Below are 23,457 nucleotides of genomic sequence, written 5' to 3'. Positions count from 1 at the left end.
GGCGTGTGTGATGAAACGTTTGAGGGATGATTGTTGTCAGTCCTACCAGTCGACCCAGTTTCAAAGTCGTCGTGCTGTTATTCAGTGGAAGACCACAGAGAGAGGGAGTTGTCGGAGATCACCTGGATACACGGATCTGGGGGTTTAGTTTGATCACACCTTTTTGACTTTTTGATTGAACAGACAAGGCGAGACTCATGAGCAGTCTGTTTTATTTCGTCCTCCCGGCGTTGGGGGGGTACACCCTCACCTCCTTGTACCTGCTGAAGAACCCACTCGTTCTCCACAAGAGGAAACGCACGGCCTTCTACTGCACGCACATCTCACATCGAGGAGGTAAGAGGGCAGGAGGAGGGATCTATTATCAGGGTTTGAATGAGGCGCTTTTCAAACCCTGCGTCAATATTCAGGCTGTCATGATGGTTCACTGACTAACTGTTTTCTTTTTAACCTGCAGCAATGAGATGTAAAAAGTCAACACACAGTGCATAAGATAATGCAGAGATCTGATTGATGATAACCTAATGTGTTGAAGTGACATCCATTTGAAAACCAAGCAAATAAGAAAAGTGTTTCCTGTTGTCTCCTCAGCAAATATTTGTCCCAATCTTTTCTGTGGCCCCTGGCTATAAGTGACCCCAGGGGCCCTCTGCTGTCATCATCCCCCTTGATTCATGTGTTTGTTTGCAGGGTCTGGAGAGAGGATAGAAAGCACCATGGAGGCATTCACACAGTGAGTACTGAGCTCAAGAGGCTGCTGCTGCTCTCAGAACAGATGTGCCCAGTTATGATAATATTGTAACAATAAACCTCGGACAGCATCTCAAAGCTGCACTGAGTAAAAGGATCCATAAGAGCAATAGGACAAGTAGAAACAATGATGGGGTTAAAACAAGACAAATCAGATGTAACCAATGGCTAAGACAAGGAAATGTGTTTTAAGAAGAGATTTAAAATTGGTCAGAGATGAGAGAGAGTCCCAAGTCCCAAATACTGGGGCTCTAATGGCAGATGCCTGGTCACCCTGGGTATAGTGTTGTGGTCAAGACCACCAAACCTGTGACCGAGGCGAGACCAAACCTACACGAGACCATTTTCAAGACCATTACTGTATTCAGTACCAGTACTTATACTAATCATGTGGCTTGATATTTACATTATTCCTCAGCTAAAAAGAAAAAGAAAAGATCATTTCATATAAAATCTAAACCATATTTAATTGTAACAAAGTTTGGATTGAACAGAAGAACACATCACAGAATCTGCTGAAGTCCGGTTACATAAGCATATCCTTTGTAGAACTATTTTAATTGTCTTAAAGTTATTGAATTATATAACATAAGCCAAAGTGAGCGAGTGACAGATAGAGTCCAGCTCGGCCAAGACCAAGGCAAGCCCGAGTAAAAATGTAGTCGATTCCGAGACAAGAACGAGACCTTGAAAATGTGTTCTCCAGACTGGTCTCAAGTAGGCCACCACAACATTATCTGGGTCACAATCCAAGACCACAGAGTGACCAACACCCATCCATCTGTCTATCTCAGGTCTTCATTGGGTACTCATGTTAATAAGACATTAAAGGCTTTAAAAATAAGTAATATGATTTGGCGATTGTTATGGAGGAACAAAGACTTTTTTCTGAAACCCTGTTCCCCTGTAACACAGTCCAGATCCCCCTGATTGTATCTTTTCTTCATGATGAGCTGGTAAACTGTCTTATATGAAATGGATCTGTTCTACATAAAGGAACAGCACGTGTTTATTTTTTGCAACACCGTCTGCAGTTGTTGCACAACCTTTTTTAGAGTGACACCGTCATGCTGCAGACGCTCTCTCAGTTTTCAGTTGATAGATGTGCAGACTGTCATTGATTCTGCTCTCCGCCTGCGTCTCTGTCTCCAGCGCGGTGGAGCAGGGCACACAGATGCTGGAAATGGACTGTCACCTGACGCATGACGGACGCGTGGTGGTGTCACACGATGAGAATCTGCTGAGGCAGACCGGACAGGACGTCACCATCTCCTCACTAAACCTGCAGGTGGGAGAACAGACCTCACAGGGCCGAGGGCTGGGTCAAAGGTCACGCTGAGACAGCACGGCCACTCTCGCAAACAGTGTTTTTGTCCAGGCGGTGGTTTTCTGTGTGACTTTTTCAGCCCAGCACACTGGCATGGAAGTGACTTGTTAAGTAGGGGTTATATCAACATCATTCAAAATTCAAATATTCTCTTTGAACCTACCTGACATGCTTTGGAGCCTCATCATGCAGCAGGATTTTTAAATGAACTGATAAATGTGCCGACTGAGAACAGCGTCTTACTTCAGATTTAAATCTTTTGCATCTGAGTTTTGCTGAAAAACATTTATGAACTGAAATAATTTCAAGTAAATGTTAAAGCAGAAGTAAGTGGTCCGGTCGTTTTCGCTAATGCTGCGTTCCAGGCAGGCTTTTGAAATCGTAAATTACAGCTTCAAGTCACAACTTACGACTTTGTAGCGTTCCAGGCAACCCACTCGTGTTTTTCCGACCTGTTTTACCGGTGAAAGTCACTATAACGGCCACTCGTAACTTCCGACCGGTGAACTCGTACCAGATCGAACTGGTACGACTTCACGGTCGGAAAAATACGAGTTTCCTTGAACGCACCATAACAGTCCTCGTCCCTACGTCACCACATTCACGGCGTCCCTTGGCTGCACACACAGCCCTGCATGCCGTTCTCTCTCCTCATTGGATAAAAACTGTAGGATACGATAAATGTTTTCTCCTCGGCTCAGAGCAGAGCAGAGGGACTGACAGACCCGTGTTTCAGTCCAAACACTCTATGTAAGTGATTGCTGTCGGAAGATATAACTATTTAAGACTTATATTAACACAAATATATCACTTACTTCTGCTTTAATCTTTGAGTTTGCATTCAGCTGCGAGTTAGTAGCAACAATTGGTGTAAATCACACTCTGTACAACAGTGATCTGATTTCTTTTGTCTCCATATGTCTGCTTCTCAACTCTCTCAGGATTTACCTTTGTACAAGGAGAGACTGGAGGTGACATTTTATGCAGGTGAGTTTTTCATTTCATTCTCTACTGTCTCAATCATTAACAAAAGGAGCTGAGTGTAGAAGTAGGTCAATGTGTGTGTGTGTGTGTGATGTCCCATTCTCCAGGTCGCTACAGCACCGGCACAGACAGGAAGTTCGCTCTGCTTGACGACGTGTTCAGGAAGTTTCCTGAGATTCCAGTCAGCATTGAGATCAAACAGAACAACCACCGGCTGATAGAAAAGGTTGAGTACACAAAAAAACATGAAATAACTTCAATAAATAACCAAAAGGGGGGAAATCCCCAGTCCAGTGTTTCATGCATTTTGCAAAAAGATAAGATCAAGAGGTCAAGACACTTATTTGTCATTTCACACATATGTATGTACAATACATAGGCTGAAACGAAATATTGTTTCTCACCAGTTTCTCGCAGTGCTTTATTAAAAATAAATAATTTAAAACAAGTTAAAATCGTGTCGGATAAAAGAAAATGGCATGCAGCAAGATGTATCTGTCTAATCTAAATATCTATATATAGTCCAGTAATGAGCGGTGACAATTATACAGTATATAAATAAACAATTGATTATTTACAGGAGGGGATTAATTATGTAGGCCTACACATGATATTGATGTTGTATACTGTGAATTGAGAGCAGGTGTCAGATAGTCAGGTTGTCCAGGTTATATTATGTTGTATAGGAGCAGTGTTGATTGTGCAGTCTGACAGCTGCAGGGAGGAAAGACCTGCGGTATCACTCTGTCACACATTTTGGGTGAAGGGGTCGATCACTGAAGGAGCTCTCCAGTCCAGTCAGGATGTCGCTCATGGGATGGGAGTGATTGTCTATCAGAAATGAGACCACCGTGGCCATCATTCTCTTCTCTCCAACAACCTCCACTAGGTTTGAGTGAACATCCCAGCAGGACAGAGCAGAGCTGGCACTTCTTGACCAGTTTAAAGAGTGCCCCCTTCACTCCAAAAAGCCTCAGCCTCAGCAGATAGAGTCACAGAGTTTTCTGTCCAGTCCAGTTTATTGTTCAGGTGAACACCCAGTTACTTGTAAGATGTATACCCACTCCCTGGTATGTTCACCAGTGATGAAGGGGGGTGTCCTGTCCATGCCTGCAGAAATCCACCACATTGAGTCTGCAGTGGACAGGTTGACCTCCGATACTGTGGACGATTCGTGAGGTAGTCCAGTATCCAGGATCAACATGACGGTCCAACATAGGCAGGCATAAGAAGCAGTGATTCAGACCATATCGATGTTTTACGGAGGAGGGAGCAGCCTGGAAGTGTCAGTCAGGCTCTGGATTATCCAAGCTCAGGCATGTCAACAAGGTCTGCGGTTGAGGCTTTTGTGCTGCTTAACAAGTATCCAATTAAACATTAAGATCATCCCTGATGATGCGTTTTAAACTGCTGCTGCCATTTGTCAACAGTTTGGACTTCATGTTGTTTTTAGCCTCCCACAGGTAAAAGTGGTAATTGGCTGTACTTGATCTGAACCAATGGATTGATCTCTCATTTTTAATGTGTGACCCCCTCATGTCTGCGTGCAGGTGTCTGACCTGGTGAAGTGTTACAACAGGGAGGAGATCACTGTCTGGGCCTCTGTGGACTCAGAAGCCATGAAGGAATGTCAGAGAGTGGTACGTGACCCACAGAGTTACAAGTTAACATAGTGTCGTATGTCTCAACTCTTTTCCAACACTGTCTCAGCATCACTCCCTGTCTCTGTTGGTGTTGGTACCCTCGTCTCTCTCCTTCTATCTCTGTGGTAGAACGGGTCCATGCCGTACAGTTTCACAATGAGGCGAGGCATCCTGCTCCTGCTGCTCTTCTACAGCGGCCTGCTGCCCTTTGTCCCGCTGGGGGAGAGTTTACTGCAGTTCTACCTCCCACGAATCATCAACAGGTGTGGCTGCATGTAGGCTAGAGTCCATGTGTGTGGTTGTGTGTCATTACACTATCAGGTCTTTAATGTTAAAATGTATGTTCATGAAGAGGAGGGAAATATTTAACCTTCATACTTGGGCACAGTTGATTTTACCAGACAATCGCTCTGTCGATGTTTTGTAGCTGCCCACATGTTAATGTAATGTATGACATGCACATACACCCATACATGCATCCTCTGGATATATAGATAGATAGATGTTTAGCACATATGAATATGGACATCAAAATATCAACTATATAAAATACCCATTGTAAAATATTGATATATGATTTTCATGGTGTTACATGTTGTGACCATAAATGTTTATGATACATTTATTTGATTGATATGTTTTACCATATATGTTATTATTATTTATCTTTATCAAAACAACATGTGCATAACTCACAGGCTTTGGAATTATTACATATTTAAAATACCAATACATGTCTACAATACAGGCATAAATGTAAACATTTGTAAGGGCATATATGTTTGAATATTGACATGTATAGACATATATGTACGTATATGTCTATATGTCAATATTCCAACTTCTTAAAGTTCCATACATTTTTTTTTTTTTTTTACAAATGCACATTTATGTTGTATGTACATGCATGTCATATTTGAAATGTAGTATATGCACTTATATTACATTTGTTTGTGACTGCATGTCATTATGCATTCATGTGGTTCAATCCACTCAGATCTTCCCTCTAATGTGGTATCAGTCTGTTTCAGTGCAGATGTGTTGATTGTTTCTCTCTCTGTGTGTGTTTGGCTGTTGAAGGACGTACATTCCTGGGACAAGCATCCTGAAGAACAGTCTTGTCGTCTCTTTGCTGGAAAAGTGAGTGAAGGTTAAAGAGGATGCTGAAGTCTCTCACACAGACAACAGCTGACTCATTGTCGGTTTTGAAATTAAGCATTAATGAGGAAGGTGTTACTAAATATTTCCTGAACATAAAACAATATTTGAATGCAGGCTTGTATTTCCATGCAGAATTCTACCATACATTCTGGTGTTAAATCAGCTAGTTTATATAGTTGTATAATTTTTTTTTCATTGATTTTTACTTGCTGTCATTCCAGAGTCACTATGAGGAAGGGTCTTTTTAAACACCTTGCAGCCCGTGGAATTCAGGTATGAAACATCATCACAATTTAAAAGTACAAACCTGAAAGCAGAGTTTGAAGAAATACATTACAACAATGCAGAGAAAGTAAAATAAATAAATGAATAAATAAAAATAAAAAGTCATGAGAAGTGAGATCTAAGTATCTCTGCTTCTATATATCCAGTGTTTAACGCAGAGAACACTTCAGCATTTCTCACACTGCTGCCGTGAGCGTCTCTGACGCATCACCTCTGCCCTGATGTGAGTAATCTCTGCTGGGATGAGATCACATCCATCGTCAGGCCACGAGTGGTCAGTGAATAGTTTGAGCATGAAAACAACTGAAGTCATGTGCTGCAGCTCTGTCAGCTGCTGAAGGCCTCACCACTGCACCGCAGAGTAATTCTGAATTAGAGACTCAGGAAAGACCCTTTGCACCAAGAGGTTGACAAGAAAGCAGTGACCTGTCAGATGTAGAAGTGAGAGAAACAAAAAAAAAACTGTGTTATTAGAAAGACAGCATCTGTGTAATTGATGAAGAAGAAAACACTGCATAGAACAGCAATTACTGATCTGTAGTGTGGACGGACAGCTGCTTCTTAATGCTGCAGTATTTTGTTTTATGTTAAATGTTCATGTATTCTGTCTGTAGCTCAGACTGGCAGCAAAGATGGCAAGAAAACAGGACACTGTGTGATTTCATCTTTAATCCTCATGTTTTGTTGGGATCAGCTTCATTTCATTGTTGTCTACAGCAAAGCAATCATAATAAATCACAAATCTGACCATGTTCAAATCATCTGATGAAGGTGACAAAATACAGAATGTGCGTGCGAGCAAGCTCTTCCAAATTCATTGAGGATCATGGAGGAGAAGTGTTGCAGAAAAAGTCACTATTATTTCTGTAATTTCAGGTGCATTTGTTTGTGTGCAATGAAGACGAGGACATAAAGGCTGCACTTGAAGTGGGAGCCACAGGAGTGATGACCGACTATCCGACCCTTTTGTCAAACTACTTCAGCAGAAACAGAAGTCAGGAGTGACCTCAAAATACATCCAGTCATGAGAACTCAGACGTGGTGGGTTTTTCAAGAGGAAGGATTGTGTAAAGCAAAAAGAAAACTGTATTAATCAGATGTAAACACAAGAGGTGTAGGGCTCATTTCCATGCCCATGCTTTTGATCAATCATGAAACAAAACTATCACCCAGCTCTTTGATCACAACCCTGAATCTCTGTTGCTGTAGTCACTTGATGTGCAATCAGCTCATATCTGTGCCCTGCCCTCCACCCACAGTCATTCAGACACAGCTCAGTGTTGAACCAAAGAGCCACTGATTTACCAGTGAGTGAATATTTAACCAGCCGGACCAAGTCACCTGACACCACATCTCTACTGATAAGAGAGTAAACATGACTTTGTTTTGACTCTGTCTCATGTTATTTTCAGACATTATATGGTTTACGGTTTGAGTAAGTGCTGGATTTATCAAATAAATGACTGGGGAAAGTTTTTCAGTGATGTTGATATATTTAACAGGAGTGAAACGTGGAATTATTAATTCTACCTACGTGAGTACATAGCAGTGTTGAGAATATGTTGGGCATCTGTATTTAAAACTGTATCACATTATGCACATATGGGCTGAGGGTTTCCATGTGCACAAACCTCACCTGCGTCCCTGTTTTCCCAAGCTACGGTCAAAGTCCTTTTATAATCGACCCGTCTGTTAGTGAAACAAAGGCTGTATTTTTCTGACCCGGTTTCGCTGTGTGACGAATGAGTTAATGGAATAAGTGGATCAGGGCCAAGGAGGACTTTACAATAAATGCAAAGAACAATTAGTGACGCGGCAGAGAAGTTAGGCTCTTGTGATCATAATGTACAAACAGGGAAGTACAGCTGAGGACACAGGCCACTTTCTCAGAAGAATTTATCACTTTTGAGGCCAGTTTAGGTTCACATGTTACATAAAACTACTGTATGTTGTTGGACTAAATACCTTGAAAATGAAATTACTGTCCAGCAGAACTATAGTTCTGACTTTTCTGTAGAGCTTACTGATTACAGGGGGTTTATCTGAATTTTTCTAAACAAAAATGCCCAAATTCCACTGATTTTAGTTTCCATATGTGTTAATCTTAATCATCTGTAGCCTAATGTGCATCTGTATTTTTGGTATTGGTCTGATATAGGAAATGTAACTTTGGACATTCTGACAAGCAGTAGGCTATAGTCTACATGTGACAAATCTGTCTTGAAAAAGCCCAATTAATTTTCTGCCAATCAACTTATTAGTGAATCACTAATCACAATTTCAGCTTTGCTCTCTACACATACCATATCATGTGTACAGAAACCTTAATTAAAGTTTCCTGATATGTAGAAGGAGCAACATTTCAAGAATGTACCTAACAAGAAATGGCTATAAAAGAGTTGACATCTTCAAGTATATTGTTTTATTTCACATTTCCATAGAAATATGTTCATTATCGAGTGTGACAAAGAAGAGCATCAAATCTCCATACTGGAGAAGTTGGGAATAGCAAGTATTGTCAAAATACAATATTCAAGGTATTGTAATTTCAAGTAAGTAAGTTAGTAACTTATCACTACTACTTTCAAATCAGTCTAGAAAAGATGACTTTTGTCCCAAATCCAGCTGCAGGGAAATATAACTCACTATCAGGCTCCATTAAACTGTATCAACAATCATCCTGATGGCAATAAAGAGGGCTCATGTGAGGTCGCCTCTGATTGGTTGACCCACATTCTAGACGTCACTCGGACGCTCTGATTGGTCGACGGGGATTTGTTTTGCAGTCTTCAGACTTCCTCCCCTGCGTGTTTTCATAAACAAACCACATTTTTCCTCCTCCCGCCGCCGCCGCTCACCTCCCAGCCCGTCCAGACCTCCAGCACCGTCGGCTTCCCGCTGCTGCCGCCGTGTTGTTGACGAGCAGAGAGGCTCCGAGAGGAAGTTCAAAACAGAGACGCGGGTAAACGCTGCAGTAACAACAACAACCACAGACTGTCCGTGTTGTCTTCATTGTCCGAGCAGCGCTCAACGCGTGGTGGTGGTGGTGGTGGTCGACTAGTACCTGCCTGCCTGCCTGCCTGTGCACCGTGTACCCGGCTGTAATCGCATGGTTTTCGGTTGTCAGTCCAATTGGGCCGCTGTTCCGACCGTGAAGAGCTGCGGTGGTTTGAGGTGAGTCGACAGACACCGAGGGATCTCCTGCTGTTAGCTGCTGCTGCTGCTGCCTGTTGTGGCTGTGCCGAGCTAGCAGGCAGGCTAACACACGCACACACTGATACACATTTACACACACACACACTCACACGCACATAACGCTAGGTCGTAGCTAATTTTTTGCCGTAGCTGACACATGTTTCAGGCCATTTGTGGCTTGTGTGTCTGTATTTGGCTGCTGACACATGGTCAGTGGGGTATGAGGTCTTTGTCAGCGCCTGGATGTGGGTTAACAGCCTGTAGCTAATGGAGCGACTCTTGTGCATGAAAGCTGCTATGAACCAGGAAACAAGCTGCACTAACCCATCTGCCACCTTTGGCTCTACTGATTTTTGCCATGATGCAGTAATGCCTACGTCGTTACAAACAACTGTAATGACTTGGTCTCTGCTCTGTTACATTGACACAGATGCGTGACTGAAACACATCTGAGCTGTTGACTGGAGCAGCAGCTCAGCTAATTTATCCACATAAAAGAAGCTAATACCTGCAAAAATGTGGGGGAAAATCATTAAGAGAAAAAGCTATAAATATCAAATTACACATGGAAAGTCATATCTGACTAAATAAATATATGGCTGCAACCTTTTTTTGTCATAAACAGTGTTTCTTATAAGAGATTCCCATTAGAATTTCCTGACCATACTGTCAGCACCAGACATTTTTTAATCTGACAAACAATACAGAATAAGATGATTTATAGATTCTTGTCACGTGTCAGAGAAAAGCTATAAAAATATTTGAAGTGAATAAAAATCAGAATGGTTGATTAATCATATAACATTCTCAGGAAGTTTGAAGTAAGCCTTGAGCTCCTTACAGATAAAGTCAGTGTTTATGAAGCAGGTCAAAACACTGCATTGAGTGTCAAAACTAAGTATTTTTCACTGTACATTTTCTGTCCTTGGTTAGGCCATCTTACTATTATCAGATGTGTTCAAACTTGTTGTCAAACCTGTCTGTCTAATGTCCTGGATTTCCTCACTGATAAGGGTGACATTAATTCCAAATGGGAAGAGAAAGCCACTTGTGCAGCATCTGATTGATCTGTAATTATGACTTCCTTAGTCTAAGGAGACATGGCCTGTGTTTCTGCCTCACTAACACTTGCACCTCAACACCTTCCTGCTCCCTCAAACTGTTGCTCCTCAGACATGGTGAAGCTGACAAAGGCCAAGACGTTCCAGGCTTACCTGGACTCGTGCCACCGTCGTTACAGCTGTGTGCACTGCCGTGCCCACCTGGCCAACCATGACGATCTTATCTCCAAGGTCAGTTTGCTGCCACCCTTTGTTGTTAATGATCATTTCATTTGAAGAAGAAAGTAGAAAAACTGGACTGGCATAAAGCTTAAAGGAGGGGTCTGAAACTAACAAGACATCTGAGAAATACTTTGTGTAGCTGTAGAAATTAATATAATGTTGTTGTGTTTGTGGTGCATAATGTCAAGTAGGCACATGTAGCACTTTTTCTCTAATTACATTTTTCCTCCATGTCAACCAGTCTTTCCAAGGCAGCCAGGGCCGAGCCTACCTCTTCAACTCTGTGTGAGTATTTCCTTTTTGAATACAACTCACTGTCTCATTAAATGCACAAAAGTTGCTATTCTTGATAGTAGAGTTGCAATCATATTCTAAGGTCTGCTACAAAGTGAGTTTAACTAGAGCTGCAATTGATTCATTTTAATTGGAAAAAAGTGTTGGTTTTGGAAGTAAGTACTTAGTGGGCCCACAAAGCAAAAAGAAGTTGGTGAATCTATGATATATTAGAAAAATAATTGCGCTCCGGATGAAAACAAATTCCTAGTATCGGACATGTTTACACATTGTCAACAGATAATTTGATTTACTGCAGAGTGGACCTTGAAGTCGAGGGAGATAACTTCAGTGACGTTTCTACTGGGTTAGTGGGTCAGGATGGTAGGTCTTGCTCTAACCATATGTTACGAAGGCATCAAGACTTCCCAGGAAAAATAACTTAATCTAGTTTTATCAGAACTGATTCAATTTAAACGCGATCTGTTCAGATGAGGCCTTGAATGGATTCCTACTTTCTCACTACGAGCATTTCACAAACTTCAATCTTTTTTCTCCTTAAAGGGATTCATGTGGTGTTTGAGCTCACAATTTATCAACATTAGAGTGATACTGGGTTTCCAACTGTTTCAGTGCCCGGTCAGGAGAATCGTTTTAGTTCTATGAATTCAGAGAAGTGCTGCTGTTTGATGAGGCTGCATCTGGTTTCAGGGTGAATGTTGGCTGTGGTCCTGCGGAGGAGAGGCTGCTGCTCACAGGACTTCATGCAGTGGCTGATATCTACTGTGAAAACTGTCACACCACCCTGGGCTGGAAATATGTAAGCATGCACACCTGCACAGAAGACGCTGGCTTTTCTTCTTTTTTTTTTACCATTAAAGAGGAACTATGCAAGATTTTTACCATAACTATGCTACTTTTTTTTTTTTACTTAATTAAACAGCTTTGGAGTAATGGTGATGTTAAATGAATGTTGCTTGTTAAGAGGGAGAATGGAGGCTCTGTTGGCCGAAAACCAAACTTGCGAGATCAGCGCCTCCGACCCGGTGTCCCAGATCCCGTCTCAGCAGCAAAAATATGTACATATGATAGAAAATATGATATATGACCTTATCCACCATACCATAGATTGCTTTCTCGTCGGCATAAATAAATAAAACGGCGGAAAAGTGACCAGACTTTCATAGTTCCCCTTTAAACCGGATTTATGCTAGACGAAAGGAGTCAACATGGAAAGAAAATAGATACCCATGGTGTTAATTTTCAGTTAAGTATCATATTGCACCCATTGATGGCTCTTTTTATAGCTTCAAATCAGTTCATCGCACATGTTAAAGCCATGTCCTGTACATGTTTACTGTCATTCAGAAGAGCGATCACAGTGAACAGAAGCTTTGCAGTAAAGGTGACTTATAGTAGTATAATAGCTACCTCAAAGCCACACCATAACTCCATAAAACACAAATACTAACACATTTTATGATGTTGTTAGACATGTTTTAGTGTGTTTTTTTAAACTCATTAATACTGAGCAGTATATAACCAAGGTACAAGTCTGACCTAAGCTTCATGTTAATCTAATCATTCTTATTTACTCTGTTGCACCTTCCCTCTGTAGGAACAAGCTTTTGAACTGAGTCAGAAGTACAAGGAGGGGAAGTACATCATCGAGCTGTCCCACATGATAAAGGACAACGGCTGGGACTGAGAGGGAAAACTCAACCTTTCTTCATGACTTTTTCAAAAGTTGCATCCCCCTCGACTTAAAAAGGGTTCCAGTGTAGCTTCCTCATCCCGCGTTCGAGCCATCGCTGTGCCACACTTTTCACTTCGTATGGCTTTGCCAAGAGTAGCATGTGATGATGCCTTATCTTTTTCTGTTCTTCGTGTTTTCCAGCGACCACGACAACACATTTTGCTGATATCGCTATCCTAATTGCTAGTTGTGCTGGGACATGGACTGAATGAGTGCAGGGTTTGTGTGCGGGGGGGAGACTGGCTGATGCAGTCGCACAGGCACGTGTGTGTGTTTCGAGTGATGAAACCCTTATCAGTGACCACTAGGCAGCCTCGCTCTGTGGGGGGCGAGGCATGTGCAAGTCAAATAATCTTCTTACACATCAGATGCAGGTATTTGGGTTTCCCCTGTTGACTTACGACTATCTGGCCCAATCTGTGTAAAGTGTTTAGGCTTGTTTAACCCATAGATCATTTGCAGTGATGCAAGGGCATGGGAACAATCAGAGCAGTGGGAGGGCGTGTTTTGTTTTGTTTTATTTTTTTAATCAGAGTCAATTCCTGTTTTTTAATAGTAAGATCAGTGACAGTTGTTCATATTGTGTCAAAAGCAATTGGTGAGTTCAATTAGTAATGTTAAAACCCACAACAGTCTCTTGATAGAATTCTTAAATCTGGACTATGAGTGTTTTCAGATTTTAGACATTTTAGTGTGTGTGTGTGTGTGTGCGTGTGTGTGCGTGTGTATGCGGTGTGTGCGGTGATGCCTTAAGTTGGGGCGGTGTACTAGTCTGGGGTTCACATCTAGAGTTTCCACTGCACAGTCTGGATATCTTCACTTTTACTTTTACAACGATGAAAAATCGACCCTTTGTGTTTGTGTATAGCTAAATACTGAGCTGCCCGTACTGATACATTTACTCAATCGTGTTAGTGTGTGATTAGAATCATGTAGCACATTTAGGGTGATTTTTAATGTCTGCTTCTATCATTAATGTGTATTATTTTAACCTGATCTTTCATTAAAATACAGTGTCAGTAATGTTGGTAGTGCTGTTTTCTCTGGGTTTTGATCTGTTGTATTATATGTTATTGTGACCTTGATTCCCATAAGGAAGTGGGATCTCTTGAAAATATACATTTCATCTCCACTACATGAGAAGTGATAATCCCCTTCAACAACAATGGACTTTTTGACATCATTTTAAACTTGTGCTGAGCGTCCTGCTGATGCATATGATAATGGTGCTGGAAGAAACTGACAGTTCACAGTTTCACTTTTAAGATAATTTTTGTTTAAAAATAAATAAGACAGTTTGTGTGTTCATAAAAGAAGAGATGTGGTTGGTCAGCAAATCAACCAGCAGATGGTGTTGCTTAGCACTGTCACACTGGAGATGCGGTATACTGCTACAGCAGATCATACTATAACTGTAATACACTATCAATATGTACTAGAAACCCTGCTGGTTTTATTAAGGTACTGCAAACAATGAAAACAGTTGGGCTGCACTAATTGAATGACAGAGAAATATACATGTAAAAACAAAACAAAATGTGATATTATGTACATTACATACAAATAGCCATAGAAGACAAACAATCTATGATGTAAGGAAAGTTATTTAGATGACTTATGACTTATGTATTCTAATAATTTACTGACAAATTCACATTTGCAGAAGATCTTAAGTGAGTATCATGCCTTGAACAATCAACAGATTCAAACAAAAACTCAATATTTGAATTATCTTGTGTCACTGACAGCTTCATAGTTGCAGAGTGAAAATTACTCAACTTGTCTTGGTTTTTCCAAACACGGGCAGCAAAAAAAAAGTTGAATAGAAAAGAAAAATACTTTATTCATACCCCTGGAGGGAAATTCAAGTTGTCCAGCAGCTTACAAAAACACGTGACAAAAAGTTGACACATCCTCCTCTTATTGTAAAGAAATAGTGATTATACTTGAAGCAGAAACAGGTCACATGAGTGAGCTCTGGCCAGAACTAAGCTTTTTTTTAAGGCATGTGGTAGAGAAGCTGCTGACAGTCATGTGTATGGGGATCATTCCCAGCCTTCTGCTCTGCTTTCACTTAATATTATTATTATATTATTAATATTTCACTTAAAATATATTGAACATGTACATTATATAAGCCCTTCCTCATCCATGTTGAGGTTTATTTATTAAATTAAATGTTGCACCACACAGTGTCCACTACAATGTATATGTGTCACAAGTAAAGCAGGTGTTGCCCCTTGGTAGACTGTATTTAAAACCTAACTGTGAGCCTCTGTACAAGTCACAGAGCTGGGAAGAGGCTGAAGTGACTAAAACTGAGTTTTGTGTCAAACCGATTCACAAATTTAGTGTTCAACTCAGCAGTTAATTTAAATTCCCATAAACCATGAATCTAACATGAATTTAGTATGGTTATACTGGACTGCAATAGTAACATAAATCCTGAATTCGTTTTTAATTGAAACTGCTCTCAGTTTAATTACATTGATCAGGTTTTGAATGTGTAGAAAATCAAGAAAAGAATCAATGCATGTTGGTCCTTCTCAAGAGGCCTCAGCCACATAAAAATAGTCTCAATAAAACAAACCTCAATAATAAAACACCTCAGATGACAAACTGTCAGCCATCAAACTCACATTCATGGATGATGTGTGTGAAATATACTACAGAGGCTATATTATGACTGGATGAAGATGTAATCAGACAAAATCTACATTAAAAAAAAGGAACAAATCCTCTGAGGTGAGGTGAAATGTCCCTTTAGCTGACACCAGAAACAGCTATTTCCACATTACAGTGTCACCTTGACAAAGGACGTACCTCCAGGTCACCCGGTCGGTCAGCCTTCATTAGTTTGACTAATTAAAGCTAATGTCCTATGTTGATTTCAATAATATCTTCCTGTCACGACCGTCAGTAAGTGGTAAAAACAACATAAACATGCTTCTACCAGTAGATAAATGCGCTGGATATCACTGTGTTTCACTCTGCTACTGTATTGTTGCAGATCGTCTCTAAATTACACAGACAATTTGTTTTGTATTTATTGTGAAAACACAGTGTTTAGTGGTTGATTTTACAATTTATTTGACACATAGTAATTAATACGCCAGTGTAGTGACTACTAGCGTTTCAACTGCAGTCAGTGCACTTGCAGCAGAACATACCACAGTACACACGCTACAGTTAACGCTACATCTTCATTTACGCTTTTCTGTCATAAGTAAATAACATGAACATTGCTGGAAAAAGGGAGATAACACCTTCTACGAGATATTTTAAGATTCAACAAACACTAGGCTTTTAGGTGTTTAAAACCAGTTCGTGTCGAGCACCCCCGTCGTCCACACGAATGGACTCTCCCGAGGTGGTTGGTCATGTGACTTTTTCCGTTTCGCCATTTTCCCCCTCTACACCGGTCGCCCTCCCTGGCTTGCAACGCTGTCGCCCCCTTCTCAGCGTTTTTCAACCAGCAGCCCCCGAGAAAAAAAACCCTGACGGCCTGACACGACAGCACCGTCCAAGAGCCGCCTGTTGTCCGCCTCGTTAGCTGCCGCCACCGCCCCGAGAGAAGAGCGAGCAATGTCCTCCGAGGAGAGCCCCGAGTACTCGCCTTTCTTCGCCGTGATGGGAGCCTCTGCGGCCATGGTCTTCAGCGGTAACTCACCGAGCCTCCTCTTCTCTCCTCTTCTGCACCTCACATCTGTCTCTTCGCATCTGTCCGTGCACGATAACCGCGGCTTAGCTCGGCCAGATGTTGAATTGATGCTAGGATGTTAGAAAACAACACACACATACACCAAACAGAAAAAAAAACTGTGTCGGTCTAGGTCGGACGCACACACGCACCTGCTAAGGATGACAGGGAGAGGCGGGGGAGGGAAGGTGTCCGCCGCCGACATCAAGCTGCTGCTCTCCCCGACCACTACCACCACCATCCTGGCTCTAATGTTACCCGCCTTGTGCTCCTGTACCGGTGTTTGCAGGCGGCTGCAGCTTGGTGACGCAGACCCTCACCCAGCTGCAGCCGCTGCATGAAATCGGTCTAAATTTGATTTTATTTAGCAGCATTTTATTATTAAAAAAAAAAAAAAAAGACTCCGCCGATTCGTGATGGGGATTGAACGCAGTGCTTGTTTTTTTCTTCCCCCCATTGGTTTTATTGAGCTGCATCACAGCAGCAGGGCCAGCACCGAGGCCTGCGCGTCAGTCCGTCACATTTAAAGGGAGAATCCGTCCATTCATTCTTGTGCAGGATGGGAGGGTACACCCAGTGTGTCACACAGAGGAGCCATGCAGTGCTGTGCTGCGCTGCTCTGCTGCTGTTGGGGGGGGGAGATATTTTAGAGGGATTCAGGGGATGTTGGTTCCTGCAGACTCACACATCTGTCTCCATAATGTGGCGGTCACTGATGATGCGATGCTGACATCAGATGGCCCTTCATGGTGGTTGTCCGTCTGATGCATGAGAGACTGGGCCTGTCGCATTAATGTAGAGATCCAACTTTCTCTCTCGCTGCCAATCGCAACACCTCAGCTGAGGACGTCCCTAACACGGTGTATTATCTGATGACAGTGCTCTGCTTTTTCTCAGATTTAACAACCGTTTCTGGGTTATTTTTTTATATACAAAGAAATGCTAGGCTGTGGGACTTGAGCTGAGCCAGTGGCCCGTTGTACCTGAATGTAACTAAAAGTGTGCAACAGCTCAGACAAAGAGTCTGTGTTTAATGTAGATGGGTCACATCCTGACTGACACTCAATTCAATCAGTATGCCCTTAATTAAACCTGAAGGATTTTTACTTTACTGTAGGACCTCAGATGTCCTTACATGGGAAATTTGGTTGTTAGATTACTTTTAATAATGATTACTTCAAACATGTCTGCCATTTTCTTGAAGGTAGCAGTAGCATGAAGTGGACGGCACTAAAGGAGAGCCCTAAAAGCATCTCGTATCTGGCACCTGGGTAAACTGAAGACCCACTACACTGAAATATAATGAGTACTCTGCCTTGTAGATACAGTGGGAGTGAAGCAGGCTGTGCAGAGTTGGGCCTTGATGCAAAGAAAAAGGGTATTATTAGAAACCTTTAACTTCATGCATACAAAGAAAATATCACATTACAAAGATGACAACTGCTGCTTGTTTGATTTACTAGACAAAATGCTGGGTTATTCACTCACACAGTGCTTGTTAACAAGCTTTTACATAACACTCAGATGTGTCAACACACCCACAGCAGCGAGCGAGTGAGATGTGGTGAAAACGGAGCTGTGTGATACTTTTTATTCAGGGAGCCATTGTTAGCAGGTACCAGGCTGTGTTCAGACTCACTCACCACACGCCGCCATCAAAGCTGTATAATGATCTGTAATTGAACTCTGATATAACATAGAATAGAGCTGAACACTGAAGATGGAGTAAATTTCTCTTCACACTGAACGTAGAGGCTGGTCAAGTGTCAAGTGTCAAGTGTATATAAGTAATGAAGATGTATAGATGAACGACTTCAGGGGACAAACCCCCGACACATGATGTTCTCTCCACTGCAAGTGAAGTCTTTGACCTGAAAGTGAAATGATAAACTCATCCTGTGTCCAGAACAAAACATATGCTCGTTGTTTGCGTGGAAACACACGGATGCAAATTTCGATTTTCCTGTTTTAGTAAAAACCTATGCTATTGAATTGAAACGGCTCAGTATGGCCTAATCGGCAAGTGTCAGAAGAAACTAAGCGCTCTATGGTTTTCAGCCTGTATTTTTTTCATAATTCAGACATTATTGTAGACCGACTGAAATAGAAATCAGGACGGGAAGGAAGTCTTTTATAATGTCCGTCTCATGTTCAAAACACTTATGTCAAGTAGCGTTGTAAACTTGAGACAAGATAAAGTAAACAAAAATAACATGAGAAGCATAAAAAGAGAACTTCATATGAAAACAAAGGGAGAAATCTCGAGAGAAAAATAAGTCATTATCAACGTGAACTCCTTAACTGAATTTCTCAGCCTCTTATTTATTGGTGTGAGACAACAGGAAGTCGAACATTTTCCCGTTTCAGCAGGAATCATCAGACAACGGACAGCTGTGACCGCATGGACTAATACGACTCATATCTCTCTCCCTCAGCGTTAGGAGCAGCGTATGGGACGGCAAAGAGCGGCACGGGCATCGCCGCCATGTCTGTGATGCGGCCAGAGCTCATCATGAAGTCCATCATCCCTGTGGTCATGGCAGGTATCATCGCCATCTACGGGCTGGTGGTGGCCGTGCTGATAGCAAACAACATCTCTGAGAGAGTCAACCTTTACAAGTAAGACGACTTTCTCCTCATAATTACTTCTGTAGATTGAGAAACAAATAGTTTTATATTTTATGTACGGTCTGCTTCTGAATCTCACACGCACAAAACCCCATCATGTCCTCAACTCACAAAGAACAAACAAACAGCAAAGCCAAGGTAAGCTAAGAAATATATTGTCGAATAGGGATCAAGTGACCAAATGTGATCGATCAGTCAGTCAAATAATCTTCATGAAGATGTCGGTGGAAGTCCAAGATTCACCGACATGTGACTTCCTTCTTCATGGTCCATCTGCTACATCTGGCTCATCATGTGTATAAACCATTCACTTCTGTTTGTTTCCTGGAAATGGCTGACTCCATTTTTACATGAGGGTCAGACGCAGTGACGGAGAAAGTTGTGTTACGCACTGCAACCACTGGGCCATCAAATTTTACTCTTTGTTAATAATTTATTGATTGTTGGTCCTGTTTGTTTTTAATATGATTCAGCAGATTTTCACAGTAGAAGTTGCAGCGTCTTTAGTTTCATGCGAGTTGCCTTTTATTTACTTGTGTGATGATGTAGGACTGTTGGCCTCCAACTACATTAGGCCTGGGAAATATCAAAAATTTGATAGCCCGGTACACAGAATAGAAGCAGCTAAAAAAAAAAAGAGAGAATATCATTAGATTTTTCACAAGTTAATTTAAAAAGTGAGATTTTAATATACTCTACATTCATTACAGATATTGAAATATTTCAGACCTTTTTGATAATTAATTCTTACAGTTCATGAAAATCAAAAATCCAGTATCTCAAAATAACGAGGAAATGAAAAAGGATTCACAATATGTTCAAGTTCAGTTCTGAAAGCAGTGTTCATTTATGCACTTCTTCTACTCAGTACTTGTGCACCTGTGATGGCAGCACACATTTTGCAGCATTAAGTTTACATGATTAATATCACTAAAAATCATATGATCAGATGTCACAATAATATAACCGGCACTTATTTTTACACAAACTCCAATTACATTTTTTTTAAAGTAAACAAATACAATCTGAATCATCATATTTCAAAATATGTTAATATTGTGAGTGAATGTACCGGTATTTATTTCTGCCTTAGCAAGAAAAACAATGTTATTTCTCTGAATTGGCACGTTTTACTGCACGTCTAAAGCTGTTTTACCTTTTGTTCACTGCCGCTTCCCTTCTCTCTCTCTCCAACAGGAGTTTCCTGCATCTGGGAGCCGGTCTGAGCGTGGGCCTGAGCGGTCTGGCAGCCGGCTTCGCCATCGGCATCGTGGGCGACGCAGGGGTGCGAGGCACCGCCCAGCAGCCCCGGCTCTTCGTCGGCATGATCCTGATCCTGATCTTCGCCGAGGTGCTGGGGCTTTACGGCCTCATCGTGGCCCTCATTCTATCTACAAAATAAGTGTCTGCATCAAACACCATCTCATTCATTCCACATCAAAGCAGCAAGAACAAATAGGAGATTTTCACCTACTTCCATTAAAACCCCCTCGTGGATCTGACAGGATGGGATGGCAACAGAAACATGTTGGCGGTCGACTTTGACACCCGTGTCCTCAGTAGATGTGATCTATCCATATTGTTTAAAGCCATCCAGTTGTGTCAGGTCCTGTGTGTACAGAACGGGCATGAAGATGTATTGGTTGTTGTGGGGTGTGTGTGTGGAGAGTCTGCCTGAGTTGTTGTCTGATCTTAACCTGTACAGTGATCCAGAGTCCCTCCACCTCTTGTAAATGTAGTAACCAGTCTGTGCAGTGAGTGTGAGTATCAACGTTTACCCCCTTTTGCCCATTCCACACCTTTGGTTTTATGTTTTTATGTTTGTGGTTTTGATTGTCATTCTCTGTTTTCAGACTGCTGAAAAGTCTTGCACATTAGTATTTTATTTTTTCATGTTCTTTTTGGGGACCATTTTTGAATCACAGTGGTGAGGAGCTGTAAAGACTTTTTTCTTTTTTTTTCACTATTTATGGAGAGCTATGAAGATTTTGATTTAATGAAACTGTCTAAATGGAAAACTGTTTATTGAATACCCTATATACATAAAATACATATATATAAATTATCTGTGTATAGTTACTAGATTAATTGCACTGTGGGTAATTGTTCAAAGTGCTTGGAATTCCTCTGGATGTAGTGTGATTATCAATGGAGGATGTCCACATGTTGACATGAAGTTGACGGTGTGTGTGTGTGTGTGTGTGCGCGTGCGCGAGAGTGTGTGTATGAATGACCTGAGTGCATAATGCGTGCAAGTGGATTTATGTTAAATATGACATTCTCAAACACTAGTATCGTTTACCTGTAGTGCTGCTGTCTTGATTTTTTTTGTTTTGTTTTGTTTATTGTTTTATTGAAAGTGAGAGCTCACTGTTCAGCCATGCCTGTCAGATTTCCAAATAAAACTCAACCTCCTCCAGAACGTCAGTGTCCACTCTTTTCTTTTCTCAACATGGGATGAGTAAACCAACATTAGTTTAACAATCGCTATGACCCGGTTTCAGTACTTTTAACACACCTATAAAACGGTTGACACACAACACACCTATGCAAAATATTTAATTTGATGCTCAAAATCACATTGTAATTAAACACCAACAGAAATGTTCAAAATACAAAAATACACTGACACAATTCACCAAATCTACCAAAACACTACCATGTTGTCTGCCAACAACATTTAGTCAATTGCAGCAAAATATTATAAACACTTAACAGTCGATGCAATTACAGAAGCTGAATAACTTTACATGTATCAGCTCTAATGTTTTTCAATACACATTATATTGTATCAATCATAAATTGTCTTTTACAGTTTCTTTTGAACCTCTTTTTGTCTTCCCTTTTTCGGGTTCTGTAAATGTATGAGTTTTGTTTCTTTCTTCTTTTTTTGCAAACATTCAGTACACAAGTGTAAGACCCATCTCGGAGCCAATTTGTAGAATGTACAGTTTATGAAAAAAAGTAAGTTTCACCACTGCCTGAAAATTCAGTTTACAATCAGAAAAGGGCACAGAAGAAATACATAAAAAATGTTTTTAAAAAGAATGTTAATCTGGCAGCCACATCAGACCTGACATCTTCTTCATTGTCGTGGTCATTGTCTTCCTCTCCCTCACCTTTCTATTGTATTTTTTTACACACTAGATTAGCCCAAAGAGGTCATGTGATTGAAAGAGGCTCAACACCTCAGTGTGTTTCCTGGGTGGGAATCAGCTGTGATTGATATATTTTTCCCAACTTCAATCAGCTGATTTTCAATTGCAATTTAAAAAAAAACAGGACAGGAAATTTGTTTCAACCTTCAACTTCATCCTTTAGATTAGGTTTAGAACATGAAGTCAGGGTTAGGGTTTGACATACTGTGTGAAAGCAATCGGAAATTTAGCAGTTAAAGTATATTGGTTTGGTCTTGGTTTAACATTTTGAAAAGGTGTTGCAAATGACAATAAACACTTGAGAAAAAAAAGAACCAGAAATGTGTTAATTATAGCCCACACAGACTGATGTTGTGTTAACTGTGTGAAAGGCTTTGGAAATGTGTCTACAGAACTGAAAAATGGGTCATAGCAATCATAAAAAACTGTAATCTATAAATCTAAATGAAAGTTAGGCTATAAGGAAGTCCGGGGGCCTGTTGTTCGAAACCTAGATAAGGGATTAAGCCGGGATATGTTGGTTATCCTGGCTGAATTTAGCCTCAAGTCGGTTGTTCGAAAGCTGGATACCTTTATCCTGGTCAAGTTACTATGGTGATGTATTCTCTGCAGCTAGCCTGCTCCAGACCAAGCTAACAGCCAGGCTTAGTTGATTCTGTTGTCTTTATCTGTGAAGTCAGCAGTCACTCTGATCAGAAATCAATGTGTTTCATACAGTTATTTCATGTTCTTATGTACATATTGGCCTGATTTCTAAACAAACTAAATACATTTACAATAATCAAATAACATGAAACATTTACAATATTTATTAGGTTTTTTTTCTTTTCTTTTTTTAATAATTAGGCCTATTCATGTGCTTCTCACACTGAATCTTTGCATCTGCCAGTGCTGCCTGCTTCTTCAGATGCAGGGCTAAATGCCTGACGGTTTGTGAAATCTGTAAAACACATTAGCACAGAATTGTGCACACTGTTCTTCAGTCAATACTCACTATGTTCGATATCTGTGACCCATCTATGATATTTTCTATGACCACTAGTACTACATGGCTTCTCATAAAAAGCAGTGGAGCAAAAATAGCAATAGATTTATTTTTATAAAATATGTTACAAAATACAGTATATTGGCCGAATATTGGTTGAGGGAAGAAAACATGAATACAATTGTTTGAGCAGGCACCTTCCAAATAATTTAAACACCTCATTTGAACATTGTTATCAGCAATTTATTGAAGCATCAGACTGCATAATGTTCTTATATTTAATTAATTTTCACCTGTTGCACTTTTGGCCACTTGTATTTGTGCTGTAT

At 40.9% G+C, this 23,457-nt stretch overlaps 3 protein-coding genes across 3 annotated transcripts; all 3 read left to right on the top strand.

The window, feature by feature from the left end:
* Positions 1–197: 197 nt before the first annotated feature.
* On the top strand, positions 198–7,288 carry gdpd3a (glycerophosphodiester phosphodiesterase domain containing 3a; the record flags this gene model as incomplete). Its single annotated transcript, XM_083976709.1, has 10 exons — positions 198–336; positions 691–733; positions 1,903–2,038; positions 3,019–3,064; positions 3,169–3,287; positions 4,612–4,701; positions 4,834–4,967; positions 5,785–5,844; positions 6,087–6,138; positions 7,027–7,288. 10 exons carry the CDS (start codon positions 198–200, stop codon positions 7,153–7,155), a joined length of 948 nt encoding a protein of 315 aa, XP_083832835.1. The 3' UTR covers positions 7,156–7,288.
* A 1,250-nt stretch (positions 7,289–8,538) lies between these two features.
* On the top strand, positions 8,539–13,682 carry ypel3 (yippee-like 3). Its single transcript, XM_083977984.1, has 5 exons — positions 8,539–9,324; positions 10,519–10,637; positions 10,870–10,913; positions 11,613–11,721; positions 12,520–13,682. Exons 2-5 carry the CDS (start codon positions 10,521–10,523, stop codon positions 12,607–12,609), a joined length of 360 nt encoding a protein of 119 aa, XP_083834110.1. The 5' UTR covers positions 8,539–9,324; positions 10,519–10,520; the 3' UTR covers positions 12,610–13,682.
* A 2,399-nt stretch (positions 13,683–16,081) lies between these two features.
* Positions 16,082–21,378, top strand: atp6v0ca (ATPase H+ transporting V0 subunit ca). The gene is made up of 3 exons (XM_083976702.1): positions 16,082–16,318; positions 18,793–18,976; positions 20,183–21,378. The coding sequence occupies exons 1-3, from the start codon at positions 16,243–16,245 to the stop codon at positions 20,385–20,387; spliced, it is 465 nt and encodes a 154-aa protein (XP_083832828.1). The 5' UTR covers positions 16,082–16,242; the 3' UTR covers positions 20,388–21,378.
* The last annotated feature ends 2,079 nt before the right edge of the window (positions 21,379–23,457 follow it).

This window comes from Trachurus trachurus (genome assembly GCF_905171665.1).
Source record: "Trachurus trachurus genome assembly, chromosome: 8".
Lineage (NCBI taxonomy): Eukaryota > Metazoa > Chordata > Actinopteri > Carangiformes > Carangidae > Trachurus > Trachurus trachurus.
This window is presented reverse-complemented; position numbering and strand designations above follow the sequence as displayed.